The sequence below is a fragment of the Haliaeetus albicilla genome, chromosome 9 (assembly GCF_947461875.1).
Source record: "Haliaeetus albicilla chromosome 9, bHalAlb1.1, whole genome shotgun sequence".
NCBI classification, from domain to species: Eukaryota; Metazoa; Chordata; class Aves; order Accipitriformes; family Accipitridae; genus Haliaeetus; species Haliaeetus albicilla.
This window is the reverse complement of record NC_091491.1, coordinates 25,280,708-25,304,295: the sequence shown is the minus strand read 5'-3', so window position 1 is coordinate 25,304,295 and position 23,588 is coordinate 25,280,708. Positions and strand designations below refer to the sequence as shown.

General features: G+C 36.4%; 1 protein-coding gene across 2 annotated transcripts in view; it reads right to left on the bottom strand.

The window, feature by feature from the left end:
• COL4A3 (collagen type IV alpha 3 chain) overlaps positions 1-23,588 on the bottom strand; it is a 66,508-nt gene that overhangs the window by 34,776 nt on the left and 8,144 nt on the right. For both annotated transcript variants that reach the window (XM_069792137.1, XM_069792136.1), the window contains exons 2-18: positions 17,394-17,450; positions 14,382-14,471; positions 12,628-12,672; positions 12,093-12,137; positions 11,742-11,804; positions 10,943-10,996; positions 10,081-10,107; positions 9,393-9,470; positions 8,292-8,354; positions 7,761-7,796; positions 7,600-7,641; positions 6,075-6,152; positions 4,524-4,586; positions 4,197-4,253; positions 2,385-2,429; positions 970-1,023; positions 542-583 (exon numbers count right to left, since the gene is read on the bottom strand). In XM_069792137.1, the coding sequence (XP_069648238.1) occupies positions 542-583; positions 970-1,023; positions 2,385-2,429; positions 4,197-4,253; positions 4,524-4,586; positions 6,075-6,152; positions 7,600-7,641; positions 7,761-7,796; positions 8,292-8,354; positions 9,393-9,470; positions 10,081-10,107; positions 10,943-10,996; positions 11,742-11,804; positions 12,093-12,137; positions 12,628-12,672; positions 14,382-14,471; positions 17,394-17,408 (897 nt within the window). In that variant the 5' untranslated portion in view covers positions 17,409-17,450. The remainder of the gene's footprint in view (positions 1-541; positions 584-969; positions 1,024-2,384; positions 2,430-4,196; positions 4,254-4,523; positions 4,587-6,074; positions 6,153-7,599; positions 7,642-7,760; positions 7,797-8,291; positions 8,355-9,392; positions 9,471-10,080; positions 10,108-10,942; positions 10,997-11,741; positions 11,805-12,092; positions 12,138-12,627; positions 12,673-14,381; positions 14,472-17,393; positions 17,451-23,588) is intronic.

The window sequence follows — 23,588 nt, the reverse complement described above, 5'->3', positions numbered from 1 at the left end:
TATAGATTTTTTGAAAAGCAGTGGTTTTTTAGTACTCTGTCAATATCACAAATGATTCAGCTTTTTACAAAGTTATTTCTTTTGAACAATTTGGGCAGAAGGTTTCCATTAGGTACACGAGGCCTTTAAGAAAGCCACTAGTGAGACAGCATGACCAGACAGAGAAATTGTTCTCACAGCATCTCTTGCTTTCTTTAAAAAGTCTTAGGATTTTAAAATTAACACAAACTGTTCTGGAACTGATTAATGATTGGTTTAAAAATTAACTCCTGTGAATTTCTGTAACTGTCCTGTGACAGTCCAATCTCCTGCCAAAATTGCTGGAACTGAGTGAGGTCTAACCAGGACCTCATCATGCATCTGGCTCCATGTGAAGGACAATGCCATCTCCGTGAGACTCCTAGCAACACCAGTACTTTGAAAAAGCCATGCCTCGGTTAGAGCACCACAGGACATCCATTATTGCCTCATACAGGCAGTTTGGCTTATTCTTATTCTAACAGTTTAGAACAATGATATGATGAAGATAATTTACACTTACTCGACCACAAGCTCCAGGTGGACCAGTGTTTCCTTTCATCCCCTTCATCAGAGGACAGAGATGGGTTTGTTTATTAAAAACAATACATGACATGACATTTGGTACTCACTGTTACTTCAGTACACTGTTCAAAACATTAAAGAACTTCTGCTCCTGACCAGTCCTTCACCACCCCCATCTCTGTTCCTTTCACAACTATTCAGCCACATACACCAAAAACTACAAGAACATATCAGCAGGCATAGAGATGGACACCAGTTCAAACACATGATCTGTTTCAGCTGATCCCTTCCCTATTCCATGATATCATTACTTGTCATCTGTTAGGTAAGGTAAAACACATTGCATACACAGTGATAAATAACCAAAACCCCAAAACATACCTTATGCTCATCCTCAAAAGCAACAACAAAACCATCAGACAATACCTTAGCTCCTTGCCTGCCAGCCAGTCCTGGTCTGCCCTGTTCACCCTTTTGTCCCTGCAGGTGACAGTACACAATTTTATGAGGATTAATCTTTTAGCACTGCCATCACTAAGATCTAAAATGGAAAGCTTTAATTTTTCATGATGATGGCAATGTGAATATGACTTGCTCACATGAAGAAATCTCAGGGAAAGACTCTGTTTGGGGTACAGTTCCATGTCTGTGGGAAATACAGCAGGTCTCTCATCCAAACCTGCCTTTGTAACGGCACACTCCACCAATCCCAAGGTGGAGCTGTCCTGGATAGTGCGAGTGTAGGAGGCTCTGGTTTGTTCTCCCTCTACAAACTACAATTTCTGAAAGGAGAGAAACTGAACACAACGTGACACTCACATTCAGCTTGGTCAGTCTGCGTGATGGTGTTGATCTCAAGAGCTGTCAGCAAAACTGGGGGAAAAGAGTGCAGACTGCTGCTAAAGCTTTCTGCAAGCATATACATGCAAGGAAAAGAGACTTCTTAGAAGCTTATGCAGCTGAATGACAGAAGGTTTTCCTCCTGTTAGGTGAGGCAGTGGAGCTTTGCGGTTTGTCATTCCACATTCTTTGACAGAGTGGAATGTGTTTAGATTGTCTGCAAAGGTCATTTTGGCATGATGAAGATGATGTTTTAGTAAGACATGTGAGAAATGGGCTATTCTGACAATAAGAATTTTTGTAAGGTATTTGTAAGGTCATTGTGACCCTAATGATGTCATTAAAGTGGAAGTGAAGTAAATATAAAAGAATTGATATTTCACTGATTGAATACAGTATTCCAAACACATTTGAACAACCTTAGCTTTTAAATTAGTAGGCAAATGAGATCACTTTCATTATAAAATGGCATATTTTAAGAATTATATGATGACAAGATGACAGTTTTAATATCTATCAGTCATCTTGTTTCAGGCCAAGGCAGCTGTGACCTTAACAATAACTTTTCTTTGTAAAAGAATGTCTTTGATTCTAGTGATGACAAATTATTCATTTTGCTTCTTGATTTATGCTGAAGTGAAGGTATAACTCCTTTGTAAAAATTTCAACGTGACTAACCAGAATTAAACTCAGTAGAATTAATTTTGCATAACTTGGACTGTGTCTCAAACTTTTTAGATAGTCAGCAACAGGCAACATGTCTTTTTATTTTATACAGAAGAAGAGACAACATCTATGAACTGAGCCCCTCTCTCCTGCATAAATCTATGAGGAGACAGTACATCCCAAAGACAGCTGTGTGAAAGAAAATGTTTCACAGTGTATGCAAATCAACATTTTCAAACACATTCTGCAATGTGAAAAAGCTATGACAGGAAGATATCACTGTAATAAACAGATGGCTATTACTTAGAAAACATTTAGAAGGCTTCCTTCATTACCGGTAAGCCAGGTGGACCTGGGGCACCTTCTTTTCCAGGTTTACCCTACAAAGGAAAAACATAAAATAAAATAAAAAAACTTAAGATGATCAAGAGAGGGGTCATTGCATTCAAAGAGCATAACAACTAAATACTGCACATATAAGTGTATTTTAGATCTTTATATAAATTTTGAAAAGCCATTAAGCAGGCAGCTAGTTACAAGATAAAGGGGGGTGGAAGATGAAGAGCTCAGAACAACAGGGGAGAAAGTATGTTTTAGAAATTTGTTTTTCACAGAATAAACCAATGAAACTTAAAATAATTCTGAAAAAGATGACCAGGCCATGAATTACGATGCAAGCATGAGAAAAAACAGCAATACTCAAAAGATTGCAGAACGTAACCAAGGATGATACTCTGGAAAAGAAGAAGGGGAGCTGGAAAGATGTCACCACAGGCTCAAAACTCACTTGCACAAAATAGTATTTTTTTCTAGAATGTAAAATCCATAGCCATTTGATATTTTGTGCTCACTGATGTAATTTCAATAGTAAAAATTTTGTTTTCATTTCAGAATAGCCAGTCAGTCAATGTCTTAACACAATTTGTATTTCCTTAGCATTCTTCAAGGTCAACAGGCAGAAAAGCAAGGGTGCTCTACTACTTCATCCACTAAGGAGGAAGGGGGAGGTCAGTTAAGAGTTATAAAAAATACTGCATGACAGGACAGGGCTTTTGCAAACAGAAGACATAATATGGAAGAAACACAGAAGATGGAGGAAGAATAACACACATTGGGTAGCAAGAACTTTTAGTACTTTAAACCAGTAACTCAAAAATTTTCATAACATATAGGAATAATAAAAATAATAATCAAGTTGCTCTATAGCATCATCATCATTATAGCACCATACAGCTGGAGAAAAAGCTATCTACAGGTAGTACTGGTCTTGTCTTGCTACCCTTCCTTGTGGAAGAAAATTTATGGCAACCACATATGGGAAAAGTTTCTAAATACATATGTTTGGACAGAATTAGATATTTCATGAGAAAATTATTTTCTTAATATTGCTTTTAAAAATGTATTTGGAATCAAAATGTTTTGTTCAGAAAATGTCACAAAACATTTTGATTTATTTGGGTATTTTAGGGTTCTCACCTGATTACATATTAGTAAACTGTTATGAATTCATACAGTTTTAGTTACTAAGAACCTGCATCTTTCATTGATTAGTTTTTATCTGAAAGTCTGAAAGCCATTTGAATGCAAAGTGGTAACTTCCTATTTAATTCTCTTCAAAATATAGATGTACTCAAGTAAATAATATTTTAATGTGTATGCTTTTTAAAATAAACATATCATTTTTTTTCTCATGTTTTTGTGTTAATAGAATAACTCTTATGACAATTTTCTTCATGTCTCCACACACCTGCTGGTTGAGCATACCAATTTAAGTCTGCTGCCTTAAGTAAACCCAATGTTTTTAATTCTCTTCTACATACACACTGGCACTATAAAGCCAGTATGTGTTCAGAAGAGCACTTTTTTTTTTTTTTTTTTACTAAGTTTCAACAGTAGAACTTTTACAGCAAAACAAATAGAAGGGCACCCACCATCAACTGACCTTTACTTCATGTACTCATGGTAAGTGAGCCTATAAGAACAGTCATTTGACTTTCAGCTCTCTAGTCTGGTTTACTGGATGAAAGAGCTTTCGAATCTAAGAAAATTTGCTCCAAGTGGCATTGAAGCAAAAACTGGAGAGCAACACCAGTGCAAAACTGCTTTTCAGAAAAGACTAACATGTGTACTCAGTTGTTTGCACATACCTGTGCTCCGGGTTCTCCTTGGTCACCCTTTTCACTTTGAGAATCACCAACAGGCCCCTGTAACAAAACCAGCCTCAAGATACACATACTTGAGACTCACATTTTCTAATTAAAATGTATCTTTTGTAATTTATCTTTTCAAAAAAAGTGTAAAAATAAAGTACAGTTAGAATGGGTATTCTAATTCTAATTAATAATGTTAATAGGTATTCTATTCATCAAAGGTTGGAATAAGTAGTGTAAATACTGGACTCTAAATAGAGTAGCATTTACTAGGTGATGCTGCCTAAACATCTGGATTTAAGGGATTTACTTCTGGTCACTTACTGTGAACCCCATTGGCCCTGGAAGTCCTCTTGATCCTTTTTCTCCTTTCTCTCCTTTCAAGTCCTATTACACAATAAATAAAAATTTAATATGGTCTTTTGGATTTTTCTGTGCCTACCATAACACTCAAGTTTTACAAATAAGAAATCCTTATGTTACCAGCAAGCTTCTTTAAGCAGAGATGGTTCTACTGAAATGACTAAGAAACAGAAACTTGATATCAGCGCTCCTGCCTGTCTATGATATTTGGAGAAGAAACTGGCTCTGCACATTATTTCTGAACATAGTGAGTTCAAAACAACCTACCTGTGATTGCATGCAAGGGGACTGGAATAAATATCCCCAGAAATGGCAACAAGAAATTGCAAGCAAAAACCAAATAAACCTTAGTTGCTCCACTGGAGCTACAGTTACCTCCAATACGTAAATGCAGTGGCTACCCATGTAAACCTTCCCTCTGTGGGCTCAATATTAGATTACCCTACTGTGTAGTACTACTGTGTACTGGGACACAGCCTAAGGTCATTGTAAAGCCAAAGTTTACAGACTGCCTAAATATTACCTGGTTAGACTCAGGCCCCAAACTATTTAAGTAAGGAGTTTTGAGGGGTTTTTAAACCTTTATGCCCAGTGCCTGTGAAAAATTGCCGTTCCCCCATGATAAACTGCCGCAGCTGCGACTGCGAAGTGCTCCGGGTGGTCCATATTTGATTTAAACAGGGAAGAGCTGCTATGCCTAAAAGCTGAACCTTGCTTCTGCAATCTCTCTTCCTTCAATACAGTCTTAATGCAAAATTCACAGGAGTTTTGCATCAAGTGCACAGTGATGCAAAAATCCAGGGAGTTTTGATGCTCCATGGATTAGATGCAAATTAAATAAGGAAAACAGAGTCAAGAACAGGTGGAAGACCTGTTCTGTTAATATGTGAAGACTTAAAACTGTGTATCAATTACTGCTGTTTAAGTTCTATGTAAGGACAAAATGCAAAAATTTTAAGTCACAAAGCAATACCTAAAATGAAAGCTGAATCAGAGTATTTCCTTTCTCCAATACTCACTGTTTTTCCAACACTTTCCATGACTACTCATGTTCCAGTAAAAACAATGAGAAAATAAACTATGAAATGTACATGAACACGTTGTAAGCTTTCATGAAACTCTGGTAGTTCAGAGCCCTGATATTTTCAGTGACAAGGCCCAGAGGTCAACACAGCTGTGGCTTTGATAGCCATTCAGAAAATCCATGTTGATTTGATAAAGCTAAAAGTGATTTACTTTTCATGTACTTGGAGATCCACAGCAGGTGGATTACTAATAAGCATTTAACATTCCACTGGCATTGTGCAGATATGCATGTGAATACACACACCTCAGCTGAGCTGGCTGTAGAGACACACTCTTAAGGAGAGCTTAGTATCTAACTAAACAACTCTGAAAAATGTTAGGATGGGTGAAAGGAAATGTTATCGGAACAATGAAGATGAAAATGTCCTCTCAAAGTAAAACCTAGTAAGATGCTTATCTGAATGTGATGTTTAACCATTTTACTACCGTTGTGTTGTCTGGTCCACTTAATGTCACAATAACGGTTCCTGGTGGTCCAGGGGGTCCAGTTAACCCAGTGTCACCCTTTAAACAAAAAAGAAAAATAAAGCAATTATAAACAGCATGTTTTTTTGTTTCAAATTTCTATTGCTATACTTTTGACAACATGAAAATTTTTCTGTCATTACACTTAGCCATTAATACAGTTAACATTTCTCTTTGCTTGCTATTTATCTTCCAATAAAAAAGACATATGGAAGACTTAAGACTACTATGACAACCTTCTCCTAGCTGAGAAATATAGAAATGCATAGGCTGATTTCTCTTAAAGTATCTAGAAATAGCTAAATTTTGATTACTATTAAATTAAAAGTTATACAACCATTTTAACTCCAAATAAAAATAACTCCTTGATTATAATTTTTCTCTCCATTTGATTAAGTCAATCAATAAAATACATGAACTGTCTTCAGTGACACCCTCAAAACTGCAGTCTGTGTATTACAGGGAGATGATTGTAACATAGTGCTGACAGATTAAATTAGCTTTTGTGTGTCCTTAACCGAAAACATTAATATTACAGTACACTTTTTCATTACGGATCTTTTAGAGCAGGGGAAGTCCTAAATCTTTCCTGTGGAGCTCAAAAAAACAACATCCATTAACTTCCAGTGATTTTAAGCTAGTGGAATGCCTTTGCATGCACTTGCAGCATAACAGCAAAGAATGCATGAGTCTTCCATAAGGAAGCAAGATGCTCCACAGTCACCTGAGCTAATGCTAATGAATAATCAATTCTCTTTACAGAAATTTTCCCAGGAAACTTCTAGCACATTGCTGGTAGTAATTACAAAGTTAAAACCAATCCCACTGTCAGATAGTGCTGTTTCAGTTCACAGCTGAATCTGTGCAGGTCAGTTAGCGTAACTGTGAGATGCCCCAAGTTCTTGAAAGGATCCTGTAAGGACATTCAGACTGACTACACTGGTCCTCCAGCTGAGGTCCTGAGAGGCAATATTTGTATTTGTAGTCATTTCTAGCTTAATATCAATTATATGGGATACAAAGTAAGAACAAGGATGACAAGTCATTCAATTTTTATGCAAAATCTGGGAGGTTTTCTAGCATCATAAAGGCTGACACTGAAAAGATGTTGGCCATAAGAAGTTGTGAGTCTACAGATGCTATGTATTTACCAATGTTTACATGCTTAAATAAGCATTTAGGAACAACATGCAAATGATATATAAATGAATTTAATGCTATGTGTTAGTAAATATTAACTACTGGCTCCTCTTAAGTTTCTTCCCTTCTATCAGGAAGTTTACATCATTGACTCTTACATGAAAACAGTTTGTCCTTAGATATTAATTGCCATGTTTCCATTTTCCAATAAAAGACTTCTACATATATACTGAAAATTTTTATTTCACAGTACTTACTTCCCCAAACACTTCACCACAGTATATCAGGAAGTGCAGAAAACAGAAACAAAACTTAAAAAAATGTTTTACGCATTTTATACAATTACCTTTCTTCCTTTGGTTCCTATTACTTTCAGTCCCATAAGACCCTGTAAAAAAAATCCCCAAATGTTATTTTTTTAAATTATTTTAAAAACACCTATAAAGTAAGTTAATTGATGTTACACGTAATAGGAAGTTTTCATTTTTATTACCAATCTGAGACTACCTTAGGTCCAGGAGGTCCTGCTCTCCCTGGCATGCCCTACAAAAAAGAAAAAAAAAAAAATTCCTTAATTTAAAAAGTTACAATCTTCAGCACCAATATAGGTCTTTTGAAGTACCCAATTTTCACGTGAGTTATATCACTATTTTTATTTTTTTTCCCACTTTTAAAACGACAATTCATTGTGAGTGGGTGACAATGTCTATACAGTCTAGTTGCAAACATATACATCTCTTTTACAGTTATACACATTAGTATTTAAAGTGAGGAATTATTTGAACATTAAAATTTATGCCTACATGGACAAGGATGCTTCTGAAAACATGAAAATTTTCATGCATAAAAATAATCAAAAGAAACTTAAAAAAAAAAAAAAAAATCAAGATGTGCGCAGAAGGATATGGATTTCGCATACACATGTCTCTAGACCTCAAACCACTCTGGGAGAGTCAAGTATTCATATTTGTGTAATTCCATACGTTTCTGGGAAAATCGAAGGTTAAAGTAACAAGTGAGACTTAAGTTCATACTCACTGAAGCTCCTGGAGGACCCTGTGGTCCAAGCTCCCCGGGATATCCTTGAGCACCCTGGGCACCCTGCATATTAAAAAAGAAACAGGAATAAATCTCCTGGCAAGATTACAAGCAAACCACAAGGCTAAGTTCAATGAACTGAATAACAAACAGAGGAGCAGCACTGTCTCTGGATAACACAGAAGTATAATTCCTCCTCACTGCTTCATTGGTTGGCCTATGTTTTGAAACATGAAAAAACATAACTGTTCTAAAACTAAACTACTCAAGTGAGGATGTATGTCCTGTTTAACTGTGGACATTCTCATAATCCATATAGTCCCACTGCTAGCCCTAATAAGCGTTTAATCTTTCAAATACTCTATGCAATAAATTCTACACTTTAAAGCTTCATTTTCAAAGAAATGGAAAATTAAAAATTTTTCTTTTTCTTTTAATTTCATGTCCTCCATTTATTTTAACAGTCAAAAGACATGTCTGCTCTGCCTTCTCCTATTAATCTCCATTTTTAAAATATGGATCATACTGTCCTTTGTTAGTACACCAGAAGTTGAGCTGGTCTAATCTGTTCAATATCACTTCATGGGGAATTTTTGCAGTTAGAGTAGATGGTCGTTGTAGGTCCCTCCCAACTGAACTATTTATTCTATTCTATTCTATTTATAGGGGTAAACCCCTAAATCTATGACCAGTTTTTCTCCATTTCTTAAGTATTGTAGTTTGTCTGCAACCTGACTTCCCTATCTCACTTCACTAACACGTAGTGGACACTATTGGTTCTGATGGCAAAATTAATTACTATTGTCTTGGTGTACTCTGTTTTGTAAAGTCAGAAGAAAGACTCTGAATATAGTGTGTTAATCAGATTATGTAAAGTTAATAATTTTTAAAAACACAGAATTATTCTGGTTTAGAAATTAGTGAGATAATTGTAAAATTTACTATATCTATATAAAATATATAATACATTAAAATTATACAAAAATAATTTTAATATATATACACACATATCACATATAATTTATTTTTTTTTATATATATGTATGTATGTATGTATGTATGTATGTATGTATCTCATAGTCTGAATTAATTCTGAATTACCTGAAGTCCAGGCATTCCTGGCAATCCAGGATCACCTTTTGCACCATACCCTTGGTTATATCCATCTGCAGGGCACCCCTGGACAATTAGATAAAAAGGAAGATAAAAAGTTATGCTGTAGAACTCGGTAGTGGAACAAATCTTCTAATACAGTTTGTAGGGAAATAAAGCAACATCAGAATTGCATAATGATGGCAACTGCCCACCATGGATAGTTCTGCCTTTAAAAAAGATTTTATTAAACAAAATATACCTTTTTCAGGCATTCCAGTTCTCTGTTAGGACAGTCTTCATTTCAGACATGCCTACATTACTCACCCACAGTCCTGACCTTCAATGTGGTTTTGGTACTTTTTATCCCTTTAAAATACTCTCTAGTGCATCTGCAGATTTCCATATGAATTCATAAGCTATTTGCTTAGCTCTTTGTGTGCTTGAAAGCATTAAATTCATTACATGCAATAATGGTAGTTAAAGGGGAAAAAAAAAAATTAAGTACTGTTTTGTAACCTGGGGTGAATGCAACTAGTACAGACGAAGCACCAAAGTTTGTGGTTGCTTCTTTTGGAAAGTAGACCTTCTATTACCCATGAATGGAGACATTAAGAACTCTTTCCCAGCAGCGAACATACACATAAGCTGTTGATCACCAATAAATATATCATGTAATATGGTGTAAATAACTGACCTTCTCTCCTTTGATACCAGCAATACCCTAGGGAGAAGAACAATCATATTATTAAAACAGAAAGCCAGAAGAGACAATGGTGAAAGGACACATTCTAAATATTCTCCAAGCTCAGTGCTCTTGAAGTGATTCATCTTCATGGACAAGGTGTATAGCCAGGTACATGTTTACTGTGCCAGACTTCAAATTAAGAAGAAAGGGCATATTGTTAAAAAATAGTTCAGTCTCACACAACTCTACAAGTGAAGGCAGAACAGTTTTGAAGCCTGACCTTAATAAATAAATAAATAAAATCAGGAGAGCCGGTAAAGTAAAGATCATGTTTAGAAGTTATTAGATGTGAAGCCACTGGAACTTGACAGACAGCATTCCTTTTCCATTTGTTTAGAAGTTTCTGTTAAGAACACATTTCTACAGAGAAAAAACAAATCCTAGGGTTAAAGCAATGCACCCAGAATGAGAAGTGTTGGGTTTAATTCCTGGTTCTTATTGACTTAATTAAGCCATATCCTCAAACATATTTTGGCATGAACTGAAACTGCAATGTATTACGTATATATTGGACACCTTTAGAAATGTGAGTGATAAATTTTCATTAATATCTCTTGAGACAGTAAAGAGCTAACACAGTCAATGAATTTGCATGCACTCATTAACTAAGAAGTTGAGACCCGACATACAGCTGATAAACCATTACTTTCAACTTTGGTTTCTTTACCAAACAGTTTTCATATATAGGTATACCCATTTTATTAATATTTCAACTGTTGTCAATACCAGCTAATGTGAGGCTTTACACTCCTTCAGTGAGTGGCTTTATGTGGTAGAAATGCACAAAATCATGACTTTCACAGACACCTACTAGAATGCCTGGAGCACCTCTTCTACCTGGAGGACCTGGAAAACCTCGATCACCCTGAAAGTAGTAAGAGTGACTGTTAATGCATATTATTATTTGGTCTGATTTTAGCAAATGTGATTAAAAAAAGTTTTTTATGTTATCATACTAAAATTGTGAGTTGCATTACCACCATATTTCCTAGAAGGGGCACAGCCACTCTGTATGGGTCTTGACTTCTATCCCAGACACCAGGCTTTATTAGCTATGTCAGATCAGTTCACTGTTTCACTAGAAACGTAAGACTTTCTGTAGCAGGCATTCTTCTGACTCCCTCTTTCAGAATGCTGGAAGTATTTGCTCATAGAGCAAAGGAAAACTAGTAAACCTGTGATTTAACATTAAGCCTTTTCTTTTAATTGTTTTCGGGACTTATGAAATGCCGACTGCAAGCTAGATACTGGTGAAATAAAATTAATTAACTATCTACCTTTTCTATAAGCCATTTCAACAGAAGGACAGGTTGGACAAAACTGATTAGGTCTTCTGGATTTAATGAAAAAAGTTTTATCTGTCAAAATATCAAACGTTATTCTTAACTTTTTAGCAAAGGCCATTAGCATGTATTATTTATCTATCTTACACAAAAAGGCAGCACTTTTCCTTCCTCTAGCCTCATGATTCAAATTTTTCCTAGTTGATAAAAGTTACAAACCAAAACAAATCAATGTTGTTGTATATTGGGGGAAAAATTCAGAATGTTTTTTGGCCGTTCCTAAGCATAGCCAAACACAATCCCCGTAACATTCAACTTGGTTTGTACCTTTGTGCCATTGCATCCTGGAACACCCGAGCGCCCAGGAGGGCCAACAGTTCCCGGTTCACCCTAAAAAGAAGTGCAAAATTGACACAAGCTTTGTTTTTGCACATTCATATTACCCTACAGCAACACTGAAAGAGTTTATGTTGGAGCAGTGTTTCACAAGACTTGACAGATTACAATGTGTTCTTAAATCATTACAATGAGTAAGAACTGCTGATGCTAAGATTTTTATCTCTAGGCTAACTGACAGAGACAACACTGATGTTGATACTAGAGTGAGTACATCGGGCTGAGGATAATTGTGTACTATAGCAGGAGAGAAATGGTTAAATCAGTTTTGTTTTTACTTACTGGAAGTCCTGGGGGACCTGAAAATCCAGGTATTCCTGGGACTCCCTAATGATATAAAAACAGAGGAATAATAATACAAATATTAAGCAAAAGCTTATGATGTGTTTTTTCTTTTGATCGCACTTAGAAGAATGAATTCTTATGAATTCGTATGATTCTATCAAAAGATCATTATTTCCTTAACCCTTCTGACTGTGAACTAAGTATAAAGGTAGCTTATGCACTGTTAACATAGACTGGTTTTGCCCACAGAAAAAACTCCAAAACAACTCTTCAGGGAATTCTAGTCTGAATTTTTCAGAGCACACTCCACTACTAAATACATACAGTATGAACCTTGTACATAAGGTGTAGCAAAAAAGGCAAAAGTTCTAAAAAATAGATAAGGTATGTGCATACTCCATGTCATAAAGTTTAAAAATACTTTAAAATCATACATAATGTTTTGTTCTTATTTTTCACAAATTATTGAACCAAGCTGGGATTCAACATGAGATTTAATACATACAAGTTTGTTTAAAATATAAATACTTACTCGTATACCTTTGGGTCCAACTAAGCCCGTAAGCCCTGGAGAACCCTAGATCACAAATGGAAAACAACATATTTCAATATAATTGAGAAAAAGCACACATATGTCAAGAGGACATGCAGTATTTTTATTATTTTACCAATATTAACATGTGCACACAAAACTATATAAATAAATAAATGATTTGCCTACTACAGACACTAAAGCAAACAAACACTTAATACAACTTGCATAAATCATGGCATCTTTCCCCCCATTTCAGTGTTTAGGGGATATATCTCATCACAGGTCAAAAAAATAGCAGTCAGGGTATGTTGAGAAAGCAGTTGCTATGGATCTGTTCAAACTGTGAGACCTGGAAGTGCTTCCCTGTGAGGAAATAGCTGGAAAGCTCCCAGATATGGATGGTGTCCATATAATGATCAGGTATATGCATGTACCAGCCACTCTCACCTGCACTGTTGTGCACGGAAAGGAAAGCCAGGAGCAGGATAAAAGGGGGCTAAGCAGGATGGGAGAGCAAGGCTGAAAGAAGACAGCACAGCATGCCGCAGCACAGTCTAGACAGAACCTGCTAGAATTGTTTCAAGACTAAGAAACTTTTATTGCTCCCAGAAAGGAAATGGGGAATGTATAGAACTGCATAGCTCCTAAAATCCTGGGCGACATTTCATTTAAGATAATGTACAGGCATTGAATAGGAAAAGCTAACTGGAATACACTACAATAGATGGCATTCAGGCTAACAGAGATGTTCTTGCTAGATAAATTATCCTTACTTTTTGCCATTCTTGCAGAAGTTATTATCACTTATTAAAAGGGAAATGCTCTACTAAACACTTTTCAATGAGTTCAAACAAATGGCTCATCAACATGTATGAGATCCACCATGAGTATCCATTCCACAAAGTATTGTAAAAACGAGATAGGACAGAATAATGCAACAATACCCAAACAAATTAAAACTATAAAAAACAATTGTTTAAAGGTATGGGTAAGTGCTGAAGCCACATTAGTGCAGGTCCTCGGCATAATGTGAACGTGGCAGTACCTTCCTGATTTATACCATGGCTGAGTTCACACCATATTTAGACACAAATAATTTATTCACCTAAGTAAATTTATCGATGGCAGCAGAAGTGTTCCTCAAGACAAAAATAAATCATATGTTTTTTAATGAGTATTTACTTGTTTTTTCTGCTCATGCAGGAGTCATTGAAAATTCATATTCAGCCTCAGTTTAGGCATACAGGAAAGAAAGAAAGCCCAAATCACCAAAGTAACTCTCTCCATACTGCAGGCAACTAGGCATTGCCTAAACAGACCAAGATTTATCTTAATAAACATTTTTCCCTTCAAATTTTCTTAAATCAATTTTTCATATTTGTCTCAGTAGTAGCTTGTTTCCTCTCTTTCCAACAGATGTCAGAATGTAATCTTAAGACAAAATTGAAGTTATGCTGCTAAAATCTGTTTAGACCCATGTTACATTGCTGCTGGCAGTTCAGTGCAGGTGCTTTAGCACTGGCCAATGGACAACTGACAACAAAAGCCCATGTTCATATCAGCTACTTTGACTCAGTCAAAACTGACCATTGCATCTAGTGACCACACAAAATCCATCACCAAACAGGAGACTCTGAAACAAGTTTTGTTTTCTTTTGGTTTTGTTTTTTAAAACAGAATTCTCTACCTAGTCATAGCTCACTTTCACAGTCAAGCAGAGTAGTTTCTCTGTGTCTCACATACACACCTACCTTTGGTCCCTGTGGCCCTGGAGGCCCTTCTGGACCAGGAAACCCCCTATGACCAGGCGGACCTGGAACACCAGGAAAGCCCTTTTCACCCTGTAAACATTAAGAGAATCACATTCTTAAAATATCCATGAATTCTCCTTTTGATAACTTATTTCTAAGGCATTCATTACTTTCAGTACCTCTTAATTTCTACAGATCTGTCTGCTACTGTGGCAGTTATATTACCCTTGCTCATACTGACTGGTTTTTGTGGTCCTGCTTACGTGCTGTCTAGGCCACATGGTATCACTGAAGTAACATACTCATAAGTATGGTTGAAGATATCAGAAGACAACAGTACTCAAGATTTTGCAGAGTACAGAAGAGAGAAGGAGAACTGGCTGCATGAAAAGTTTAAGAAAGTAGCTGATACATATTCCTTGTTAGTATTTCTGCATTGTGTTTAGTCCCTACAAGCAACACAAATCCATCACAACAGACCTAATTTGTAGTTGGCAAACTTAATGGCTGCTGCTGTACAGCAAGGTCAGTTCCAAATCATTAATACCTCTCTTCACGTAAGCCAAAGAAACAGTGGGAGTCAAATGCAACAAAACCACTCAGATACAATAAAAGAAGTTTGCTTTAAGCAACAACTCTGTAAAATTGTTCTGAGTCTCAGAGATTAAGACATGAAGTTATTCTTTCATGTGTTTTTTAAGGTCAAGTTCAAATAACCAAACCATGTAAAGAAAACACAGAAGATTAAAGCTGTACAAATAGAATACAGGAGGCTAAGTTACAGTGGAAGGGGCATTTTCAGTTTTTTATTTAAATATAATGAAGAAGCAAGTCTTATCTTGGTTAAAATAAAGTGCTTCAAACCTAGAAACTGACAGAAAAGATTCTTCAGCTCTTTAGATAGCAGCAATTTAGCATGCTCAATTTTACATCAGTGAAGAGCTGCCTATTCAAGAGCTTTTACATCACAGCATAACACAGGAGAGCGAGGATGGGGTTATTGATTCTCTCAGAGTCAATTTTCCTATTGCTTTATCAGGAGAGAGTTATTAAAAAAAAGCATTTGAATTCTGCTGTGCAGAAGTTCTGGTATCTTCTTATTTTATGTACAAGATAGGATCAAAAAAAAGTCTCAGGGAAGTCAAAATACCTTGGCTTGTCCCTCCACCAATTCTCGTCCTTCAAAATCCCACAAACTCACCAGATTTTAAATAGGTTCTGAATTTAAAAAAAAAACAGTACTAAAATATAGTGTAATCCCAGAATATTTTAACACAAATCAAAATAACAATTGCATTATGAAGAGTCTGTAAGATCTGTATCCTAAACCGGCATAGCTTTTTATAACAAATCATTTATTTCATCCACCACTGTGCCAAGAAAGGCAAAAAAAGGTTAATGCTATACCAAGACGTGCCACTGGAGGGGGTGTGGTACTAACTCACAGAAAAACGAAATAAGTCCTTGATCTTCCTTCCCTGAGCTTGCTATGCCCTCACTGCAGCAAGCGATGGGGTACTCTCCAGATACAGAGCAGCAGTGCACTCTCCTGACAGCTTCACACCCCTCCATACAGTACAGGCAATTTTATTCACACTTTCTTCTTGACAGATCAACAAGATCAGAGGATTCTCAGGTTGGAGAATTTCTTAACGTTGAGTGGTTATCAGAACATATTAATGCAATTGTCCTGACTTGACAATGCTGCCTGAAGAACTTCAACAGTGTAAACAATGATTAACTCTTACTTCCTAATTGCTCAGTTGCTTTAACATAGAACTGATGAAGACAAATTGTGGGTGTTCGTTCTTATTACTATTTCTCTTCTAGTGGACAGCTTATTTTTTTCTAATTTTTCAATTGGTCTCACTTTTACTGGTTAGGACAAAGTCAGGTTAGACCAACTAAGAACATCTAAAATAAGCACTGAGATTTTACTAAAGACATGAGTATTCTCCTTTCCCACTTACGAAAACATGTTTTAATAATGAACATATTTACTTTGAGAGAACTTTTCTCCACCACTGAAATGAAGCTTCCTTCATTTGTGGTGCAATATAACATTTTTTTCTTGGTAATAAAAGTACAGGAGGAAAGTTGTGAGTAATTGTTTACCAGCTACATGTGTCGATCAGTGGGACTAATCACAACCCTAAGCCTATAGAGGCATCTGGAACCTACTGATAAGGTTTAGTATAGCAATCACTGTGTCCACAGTTAGCCTGAATTAGAACCATGACCTCTTTAATAATGTCCCTTTCATTTGTGAATCAGTTGTTTTTCCAGCTACAAGCAGGAGTTTGAAAGAATTTTTGGCATTTGCGTAATTCAGGTTTGTCTAAAAGCCACTCCAAGCCTCTGCCAGGCTACTACTGGCAACAGGCAGAGCCATGGCTCTGTTACTTCTGATGGATTTGATGCTCGTTCCCTCACTGCTGGCAAGTGTTTGTGATAAGGACCCAGAAACTCATTCCCTGTGTCAGTCTGCAGGAGATTTCTCTGTTTGATGCATGTAGATTTATCTGTTTGATTTCATGTTTGAAAGCATGTAGCTTTGCTTCAGGAACCGGAAAAGGGGGGGAGATGGGCAAGGTCCAAAGGTGGAAAGAGGGAAGCACTGAATATGACACTCTTGATGGCATTATGAAATTCGTAACAGGAGAGCTGCCGCCAGGCTAATTGTATCTGTTGGCATTTGTTATGAGTTTGTGAAAGGGACCTAGTGCTTCAGACAGTTGCTCTTCTCTTGGTGTTCAAACATCATGCAATGCTGAAAACAAACTAATGCCTTTAAGAAAAATAAATTCAAAAGTCTTCTTAGTTAAACAGTGTCCCCAGAGCTATTGTAACAGATTTTTGTAAGGTAAGGTATTCCTTTTACAATTCTCTGTAGACTCTGTTGACAGAAGACCATCACACAATAAATTCACTCACTATATCAACTCAACTAATGTATTAAAAATTTCCAGGCATAAGCTAATCTTAAAAAAGGAAAAACGTATTTGTTCTTACCTTGCTACCTTTCATGCTATCACAAAAGCAGGGACTTTTACCTTTGCATACACAGCTCTGAAAAACAAAAAGACAAACTTCATAATAAAATTATTTTTCTCATTGTGTTGTTTGGTGAGGGGCAAATGAGATCTCAGGGGTTTTAGTAAGGCAATTATATCACAAATACAACTTAAAAACAAAAAAGTTCATGAAAAGTGGCAATTCCTAACAGTGGAAAAGAGCTCATTATTCCTCTGTACTGTCTTCTGAGACAGATAAGGGCACTAGTTTAATTTGGGGTCACTAGTTTACCTTGGGGTAAAGGCCAAGAAGCTGTGCTTAATGCCACCAGGGTTATAATATCAGTATGAGTGTAAAATTCAAGAGTTTGGGCTCACAGCACTAAACATTGATGATTCTTTAAACAACTTCCTGTAGAAACAAACACATATACCGATACTGTTTTAGATTACAATGATACTTTTTTTATTTTCACCTATTAACCAGTAATTTTCTGACTTTTTGTAGCTGCCTTCACCTCCTGACACTGGCTCATAGTACCTAATACAATTACAAAGGACCCTCAACTTTGCTGTTTCTTAATTCTGGAGGTTTCCTGAGCCAAACTGTGTGACAGTGAGTGCCCTCCCACAGGGATGTTCCCACTCCTGCAGCAAGTCCTGGGCTGTAGCTGCTACCAGCACATCTGTGTGTTCAGGTGAGCCTGGAGTTCAAAGTCCCCTTGGAGGGCTGAGTGTTGCACTGTAGCATCCAAACCTCTCTTTGAGTCTGTGACCTCTACTGCCACAGTATGGCTTGGCTATCTGGGGTTAACTACCATTTGGCAAAATTCAATGATTAATCAAGCAGGAAGAGATATTCACTCTTTTATTGTTTACACTTAAGTGAAACAAACAAATAAAAAACCCAAACAAGGATATTCAGTATGTAACTGGACAGACAGCATGACTAAATCAGCTAGCTCATGTACTAGGTAGTCATGGTAGCAGGGAGCTCAGCAGAGCTGCAAAGCACATCTGAGATCCTGGGTGAATATGAGAACACTTAACCCTTCTGTGCCCTGTTCCTGCTACAGCTATCATGCACTCAGTACCTGAGCTAGCCCAGTCTGGCTAGGATAACTCTGCAAAGGACTCTTCTACACTCATGTAGGCATATCCTATTTCAGTAGAGGGGATCCTTTGTTAACATAAATATTATACATACTAAAATATCACTGAGGTTAATTGAAGCCGTTTATTTCATAGAGATGTTTATTGTCCTTCTTTGTACACTTAAATTATTTCCTTTGTTTTTGAAGCTCTTGCTGAATGACTTTTTCAATTGTACCACTGTAGAAAGAGGGTTATTTTTCAGTTCATCCTCCCACTTTAGTATATATGTTTATCATAATGACCATATACTATGTTATAGTTACAGACAGTAAGAAAAAGATCACATATTGGTTAGGAAGATATTTTTCTAAGTTGCATAAAATTCAGAAAAGAAGGAAGAACTGTATATTTTCTTACATGATTAAAGCCTTTAAGATGGTATGATATGAAATTTCTATTTACATCTTGAAGACAGAATTAATTAACCCCTACAACTGGTCATAATGTAACAGCAGCACTGTTCCAAATTTGCAACTCTTCCAGTGGTATTCTCAAAAAACAGAAAGCAAAAGTGTTCTCCATTACATTTTAAAATTATAAAGTCAGACTGTCACTAAATTTAAATTTTCCTGTAGCAATCTGTTCAGGTAAAACATTTGAAGAATTGAAAAGCATCTTTTCTTCCCACAAGCTAGGATCAATGTCTTCTGTCTTCATCATCATCCAAAACTAAGGTATCAGCCAGCTGCCTTCATTTCTTACACATTTCACAGTGTTTGTCTCTTTCCTTTGACTACACAAAGAAACTTGACATCTCGTTTGGAACAACTCATTGAGTCTCTTTGGGTGCCTCTTTTAGGTGCTGCTGGAACTTGCTGTTCTCTATGGATTGGAGAATTACTGACAGTACCTGCCTGTTCGGTGGCTGAAGTTAGGTGAGATGATGCCATCTATTAATTTAGAAATAGATGCAGGGGGTATTCCTCAAGTGAACAGCTATTTAAACATTCATGTACAAAATAAAACAGAATCAGTTGCCCATGAAAAGCAAATCCCCCAAGAAATGGTTGTGCCTGCCTGTGTTCCACACACAGATCAGTAAGTGATTGCTTGTTGTTTCAAGCTAGATTTTTAAAGAGTTGCAAACATTAAATACTTAATTATTTGGCATATTTAAAGACGACTCTTTCTTCCCCTGATCTGACAGCTAGAATTCAAGTGGTACAGCATCAGAAATTTGGAAAACAAAGGTGTCATGTAAAACAGAAACCATGTGACTATGCTACCTTTACTATTATTTTAATCAATATGATTATATCACCAGAGACACAAGAATAACACTAGTGCAGAATTAACAACAAAAAGTACCCTGATTTCTTCTTAGTGAGGTCTATCAGTTTGGCTCTGGATAATCTAAATTCACCAAGTAAGTTACATGACAGATATCTTAAGCCTTCCAGTATAAATACCAGAGGATAAAGTGACATATATCTCAAAATAAATTTGAAACAGTCTATAAGACAACCAATTTTCTTGTTCCCTCTTCAATAACAGTACCTTTCATCCCAAAGTATTGTCGTCAAAATAGGTGACATAGGTTATTGGCACATGTCTGGTAAGCAGGATAAAAACGGTAACTGTTCAATGTTCAGTATTCCAAGGAAAGATGTAAACACAGGGCACGATAAAAGTAGCCTTAAATTGCAGGCACTGCATTTTACTGCTGTACAGGGCTGCTGAGTGACTCAACCTACCACAGCCTTAAGGCTTGCATATGAAAACTGTAAATTAACTACAAACCTATGAGGCCCATTTACTCCGCAATCTCAACCGCTGAAGCAAAGATGTAGCTTGCAGATTTAGTAGACACATGTCTGAGTCCAGGAAAGGTGCTCTCTACTGAGGAAAAAATGCTTAGAGTATTCCAAATTCTCTGAATTTCTTCAATGTAACTGGGAGCATATCCTGGCTGACCATAGAGAGGTTTCCTAATATATATAGCTACAGCTGGCTTCTAATCTTCCTAGTACCAGTTATTTACTATTATAATTCCATAGACTTTCATGGAATTGCACCTTATTTCTACCTGTGAAAGTAAAGCTAGAAGCAAATTCTTTACAGTATTTGTATGCAAAGCACAGTTTTCAGGACATGTAGAAAAATCACCAAATGAAATTGCTCTTCTATATAATAGGTATAACCTGCAGAAGACTTGATATGTACAGATACAGAAGAAACTTTTTCTTTTAACGTACAATCAAAGATAATCCAATGTGAAGTTAAATGCATGAACGTGTAGAAACTTATGATGCTACACAACTAATCAAGGTTATTAAACTATTTAAAGAAAAAGAGCCTTTGCTCTTCAAGAAGTCAGAATGCTTAGAATGTGTTTAATTTGCCATTACTAAGCTTTCAGATCAATTTAGGTCTTTTTGTGTATGCATATCACTTTAAACTAAACTGAAAAGACCAATGATGATTTTACATTACACAGTCAGTTAGCTGGATAATACTAAATGTTTTGGCATATGATTTTTACATAAGATTAGATTATGCCTTCTGTAAAGGAGCTTTGAACCAAAAAATCATTGCTCACTTCTACTACTGGATGTTTCCACATCCTTGCAAGATGCCTGCAGCTGCTTTATCAAAGGATCATAACAAAACAATAGTATATTGCCAGGTTATAAGATAAGGAAATTAGATATTAGTTATTAATGGTTTATTCAAAATCCTCACAATAGCCTCTACATAAGTAAATGCATTAACAAAACCACAGGTTTACTGCATGTTTTTCAGTTTTGTGATTTTTATAATAATCATTTACATTTATTTCAAGTTTTTAGATACAGTAGATGGCACTAGATTTTTGATCTAAAGATCTAGGCCAAAGGATAAAGCCAGATCATTATACAAATAAAAAAATCAAATTAATTCACCAATGAGCCAAAATAAATAAAAAACCACAACACTTTCTTGGAGTGATTTATAAAGGAGCGCTTTTCAAAAGTGTGTTGAATGATTAGTATGATATGTTCTTTAAATAATTACAGTTGTACATGCTGAAGCACATTTACTGCAGTGGTTAATGTTTTGTTCAGTAGGTGGAACCTTACCTATAACACTGAATTGCCCTTCCTACGCTACAGGACTGGATTCTATGGGGCTCTGACCTCTTCCTGTCCCCAGTTCAGAGACTAATTTAAGCATCTGCTTAAAAAGTGCTCCAGTACTCTCCACTGAATCCCTCAAAGAAATGACAATGAAAGAAGGAAGAAATAACATACTACAGACTACGCTGTCACCTATAGAAAGCTTAATGTAGATTCAGCATGGCACTGCTACTCCTTCCATTGCAGTTGTGGCAACTTAATTTGGAGAATCAGAGAGAATCTTAGAAAGCTCACAACACTTTGCCAATAGAGCTAGTTATATGAAGGATGTCAGAGAATGTATTTAGGTATGTTATCAAACCTGAATGTGTCAAAGGACATCACAAAGCGTTACTGTAAGGAAAAAAGCAACCAATGATAGGCGTTTCTATCTATAGCACAGGCTTTGAGTCCTGTCACTCACATTTGTGGGGCAATACAGTCATACCAGGAATGGCTTAAAGGCAGGAAGATGGGGAACATAGAAAATGAGCCAGTGAGGGTGATGAGCCAGTATTCCTCCATTGATCTCTTTTTGGAATGACATATATGATGACAGAACAGTCAAGAGTATTTGTCTGCTTTTCCAGATCCAAAGATCAGAGTAGGTCAGCTATGATTTCAAAATACATGTTTGTACTAAAAATACTGCACCCAGGACAGAGAGGCAGCAAAGTGTGCTGCTGCAGGCAACAGGCACTGTATACTTTATGTTTCAGATGAAGACTGCATCAAGACTACACAGGTTAAGTAATAAAGACATTTAGATGACAGCTGAAATGAAATTAAATGTATTCTGTAGGAACATAGTAATCTGGCTGCAGTGGGGCTTAAGGTCACACTTCTGGCCTGATCGGTCTTTCATTTCATGGGTGAACTCCACTGATTCCAGAGGTAAATTCTGGTTAACATAAATGAAAGATGACTGTGCAACATGAGGAATTTTAAGGTGAATTAAAAGCAGTGCAAGTGATATCCATTAATTACTGTGGACAGTAAAAATAGCTCAGGTGTCTTCTCTCAAGTGGGTGGTGAAGCTATCACTTTCCTTCATTGGTGGTTCTAACAGTTGATAGGCTCATTTTTAAAAATGCTAGCCTGATTTCTCATTTAACCTTGATTTTTATTAGCATCTCACCTATCCTGCCATTAGGTCTTTATCTTCTAACTTCAAGGATCACTAAATTAGAACTCCATCAAAACATGGAACAAGACTTCTTGGACAAGACCAATTTTTCTGTGATGCAGCTTGTGTGGGGTTTTTTTTTCCTCCTCTTTTCCATCTTTTTGCTCATTAATGGTATCCTGAACAGCCTACAAATATGCTGGTCATCAGTGGTCCCTTCTAAGTGGAAGTAAATTATCAGCTGATTTCCAGTTTTCTGTAATTTCTCTTAAATTCCAACACTTATTAAAAATTACATTATCAGTGAGCCAGCTCCTTTGAGAGTCTTGATCATGAATTTTCCAGGGCTGCTGACAACTGAGATTTCTGGATTTTTCCTCAGCTGTCTCAGTGCAGAGCAATCACTTTACACATTCCAGCTGTGTCTATAAACCACAACTGAGCACATAGAATAATATTGCTCATTAGTTGATGTTAACATAGTGCTTAAAACTACAAGGGGCCCATTTCTCTAATGTTCTCTACTACATGTTCTCTATTACATCTAATAAAAGTGGGTGTAAAGCATTATGATTACAGTAAGTGGAAAGTTTTGGTTTAACGTTTATCTACACTCCAGACTTGTGTTGGGGACAAGTGCTGCACAGAGACGTGAAATGCAGCACTTTCTGAAGGACACTGTGGTGCTAGCTAAAGCTTCTAGCTTAGACACAGTTACATTTTTGAAAATTTATCCTAACCTGCTCAAGCAGAGGATCTGAGAGCAGAGCTATATAGAAAAAAGCTCCCACTGTGGAAAAGGCTAGATAAGGAAAAT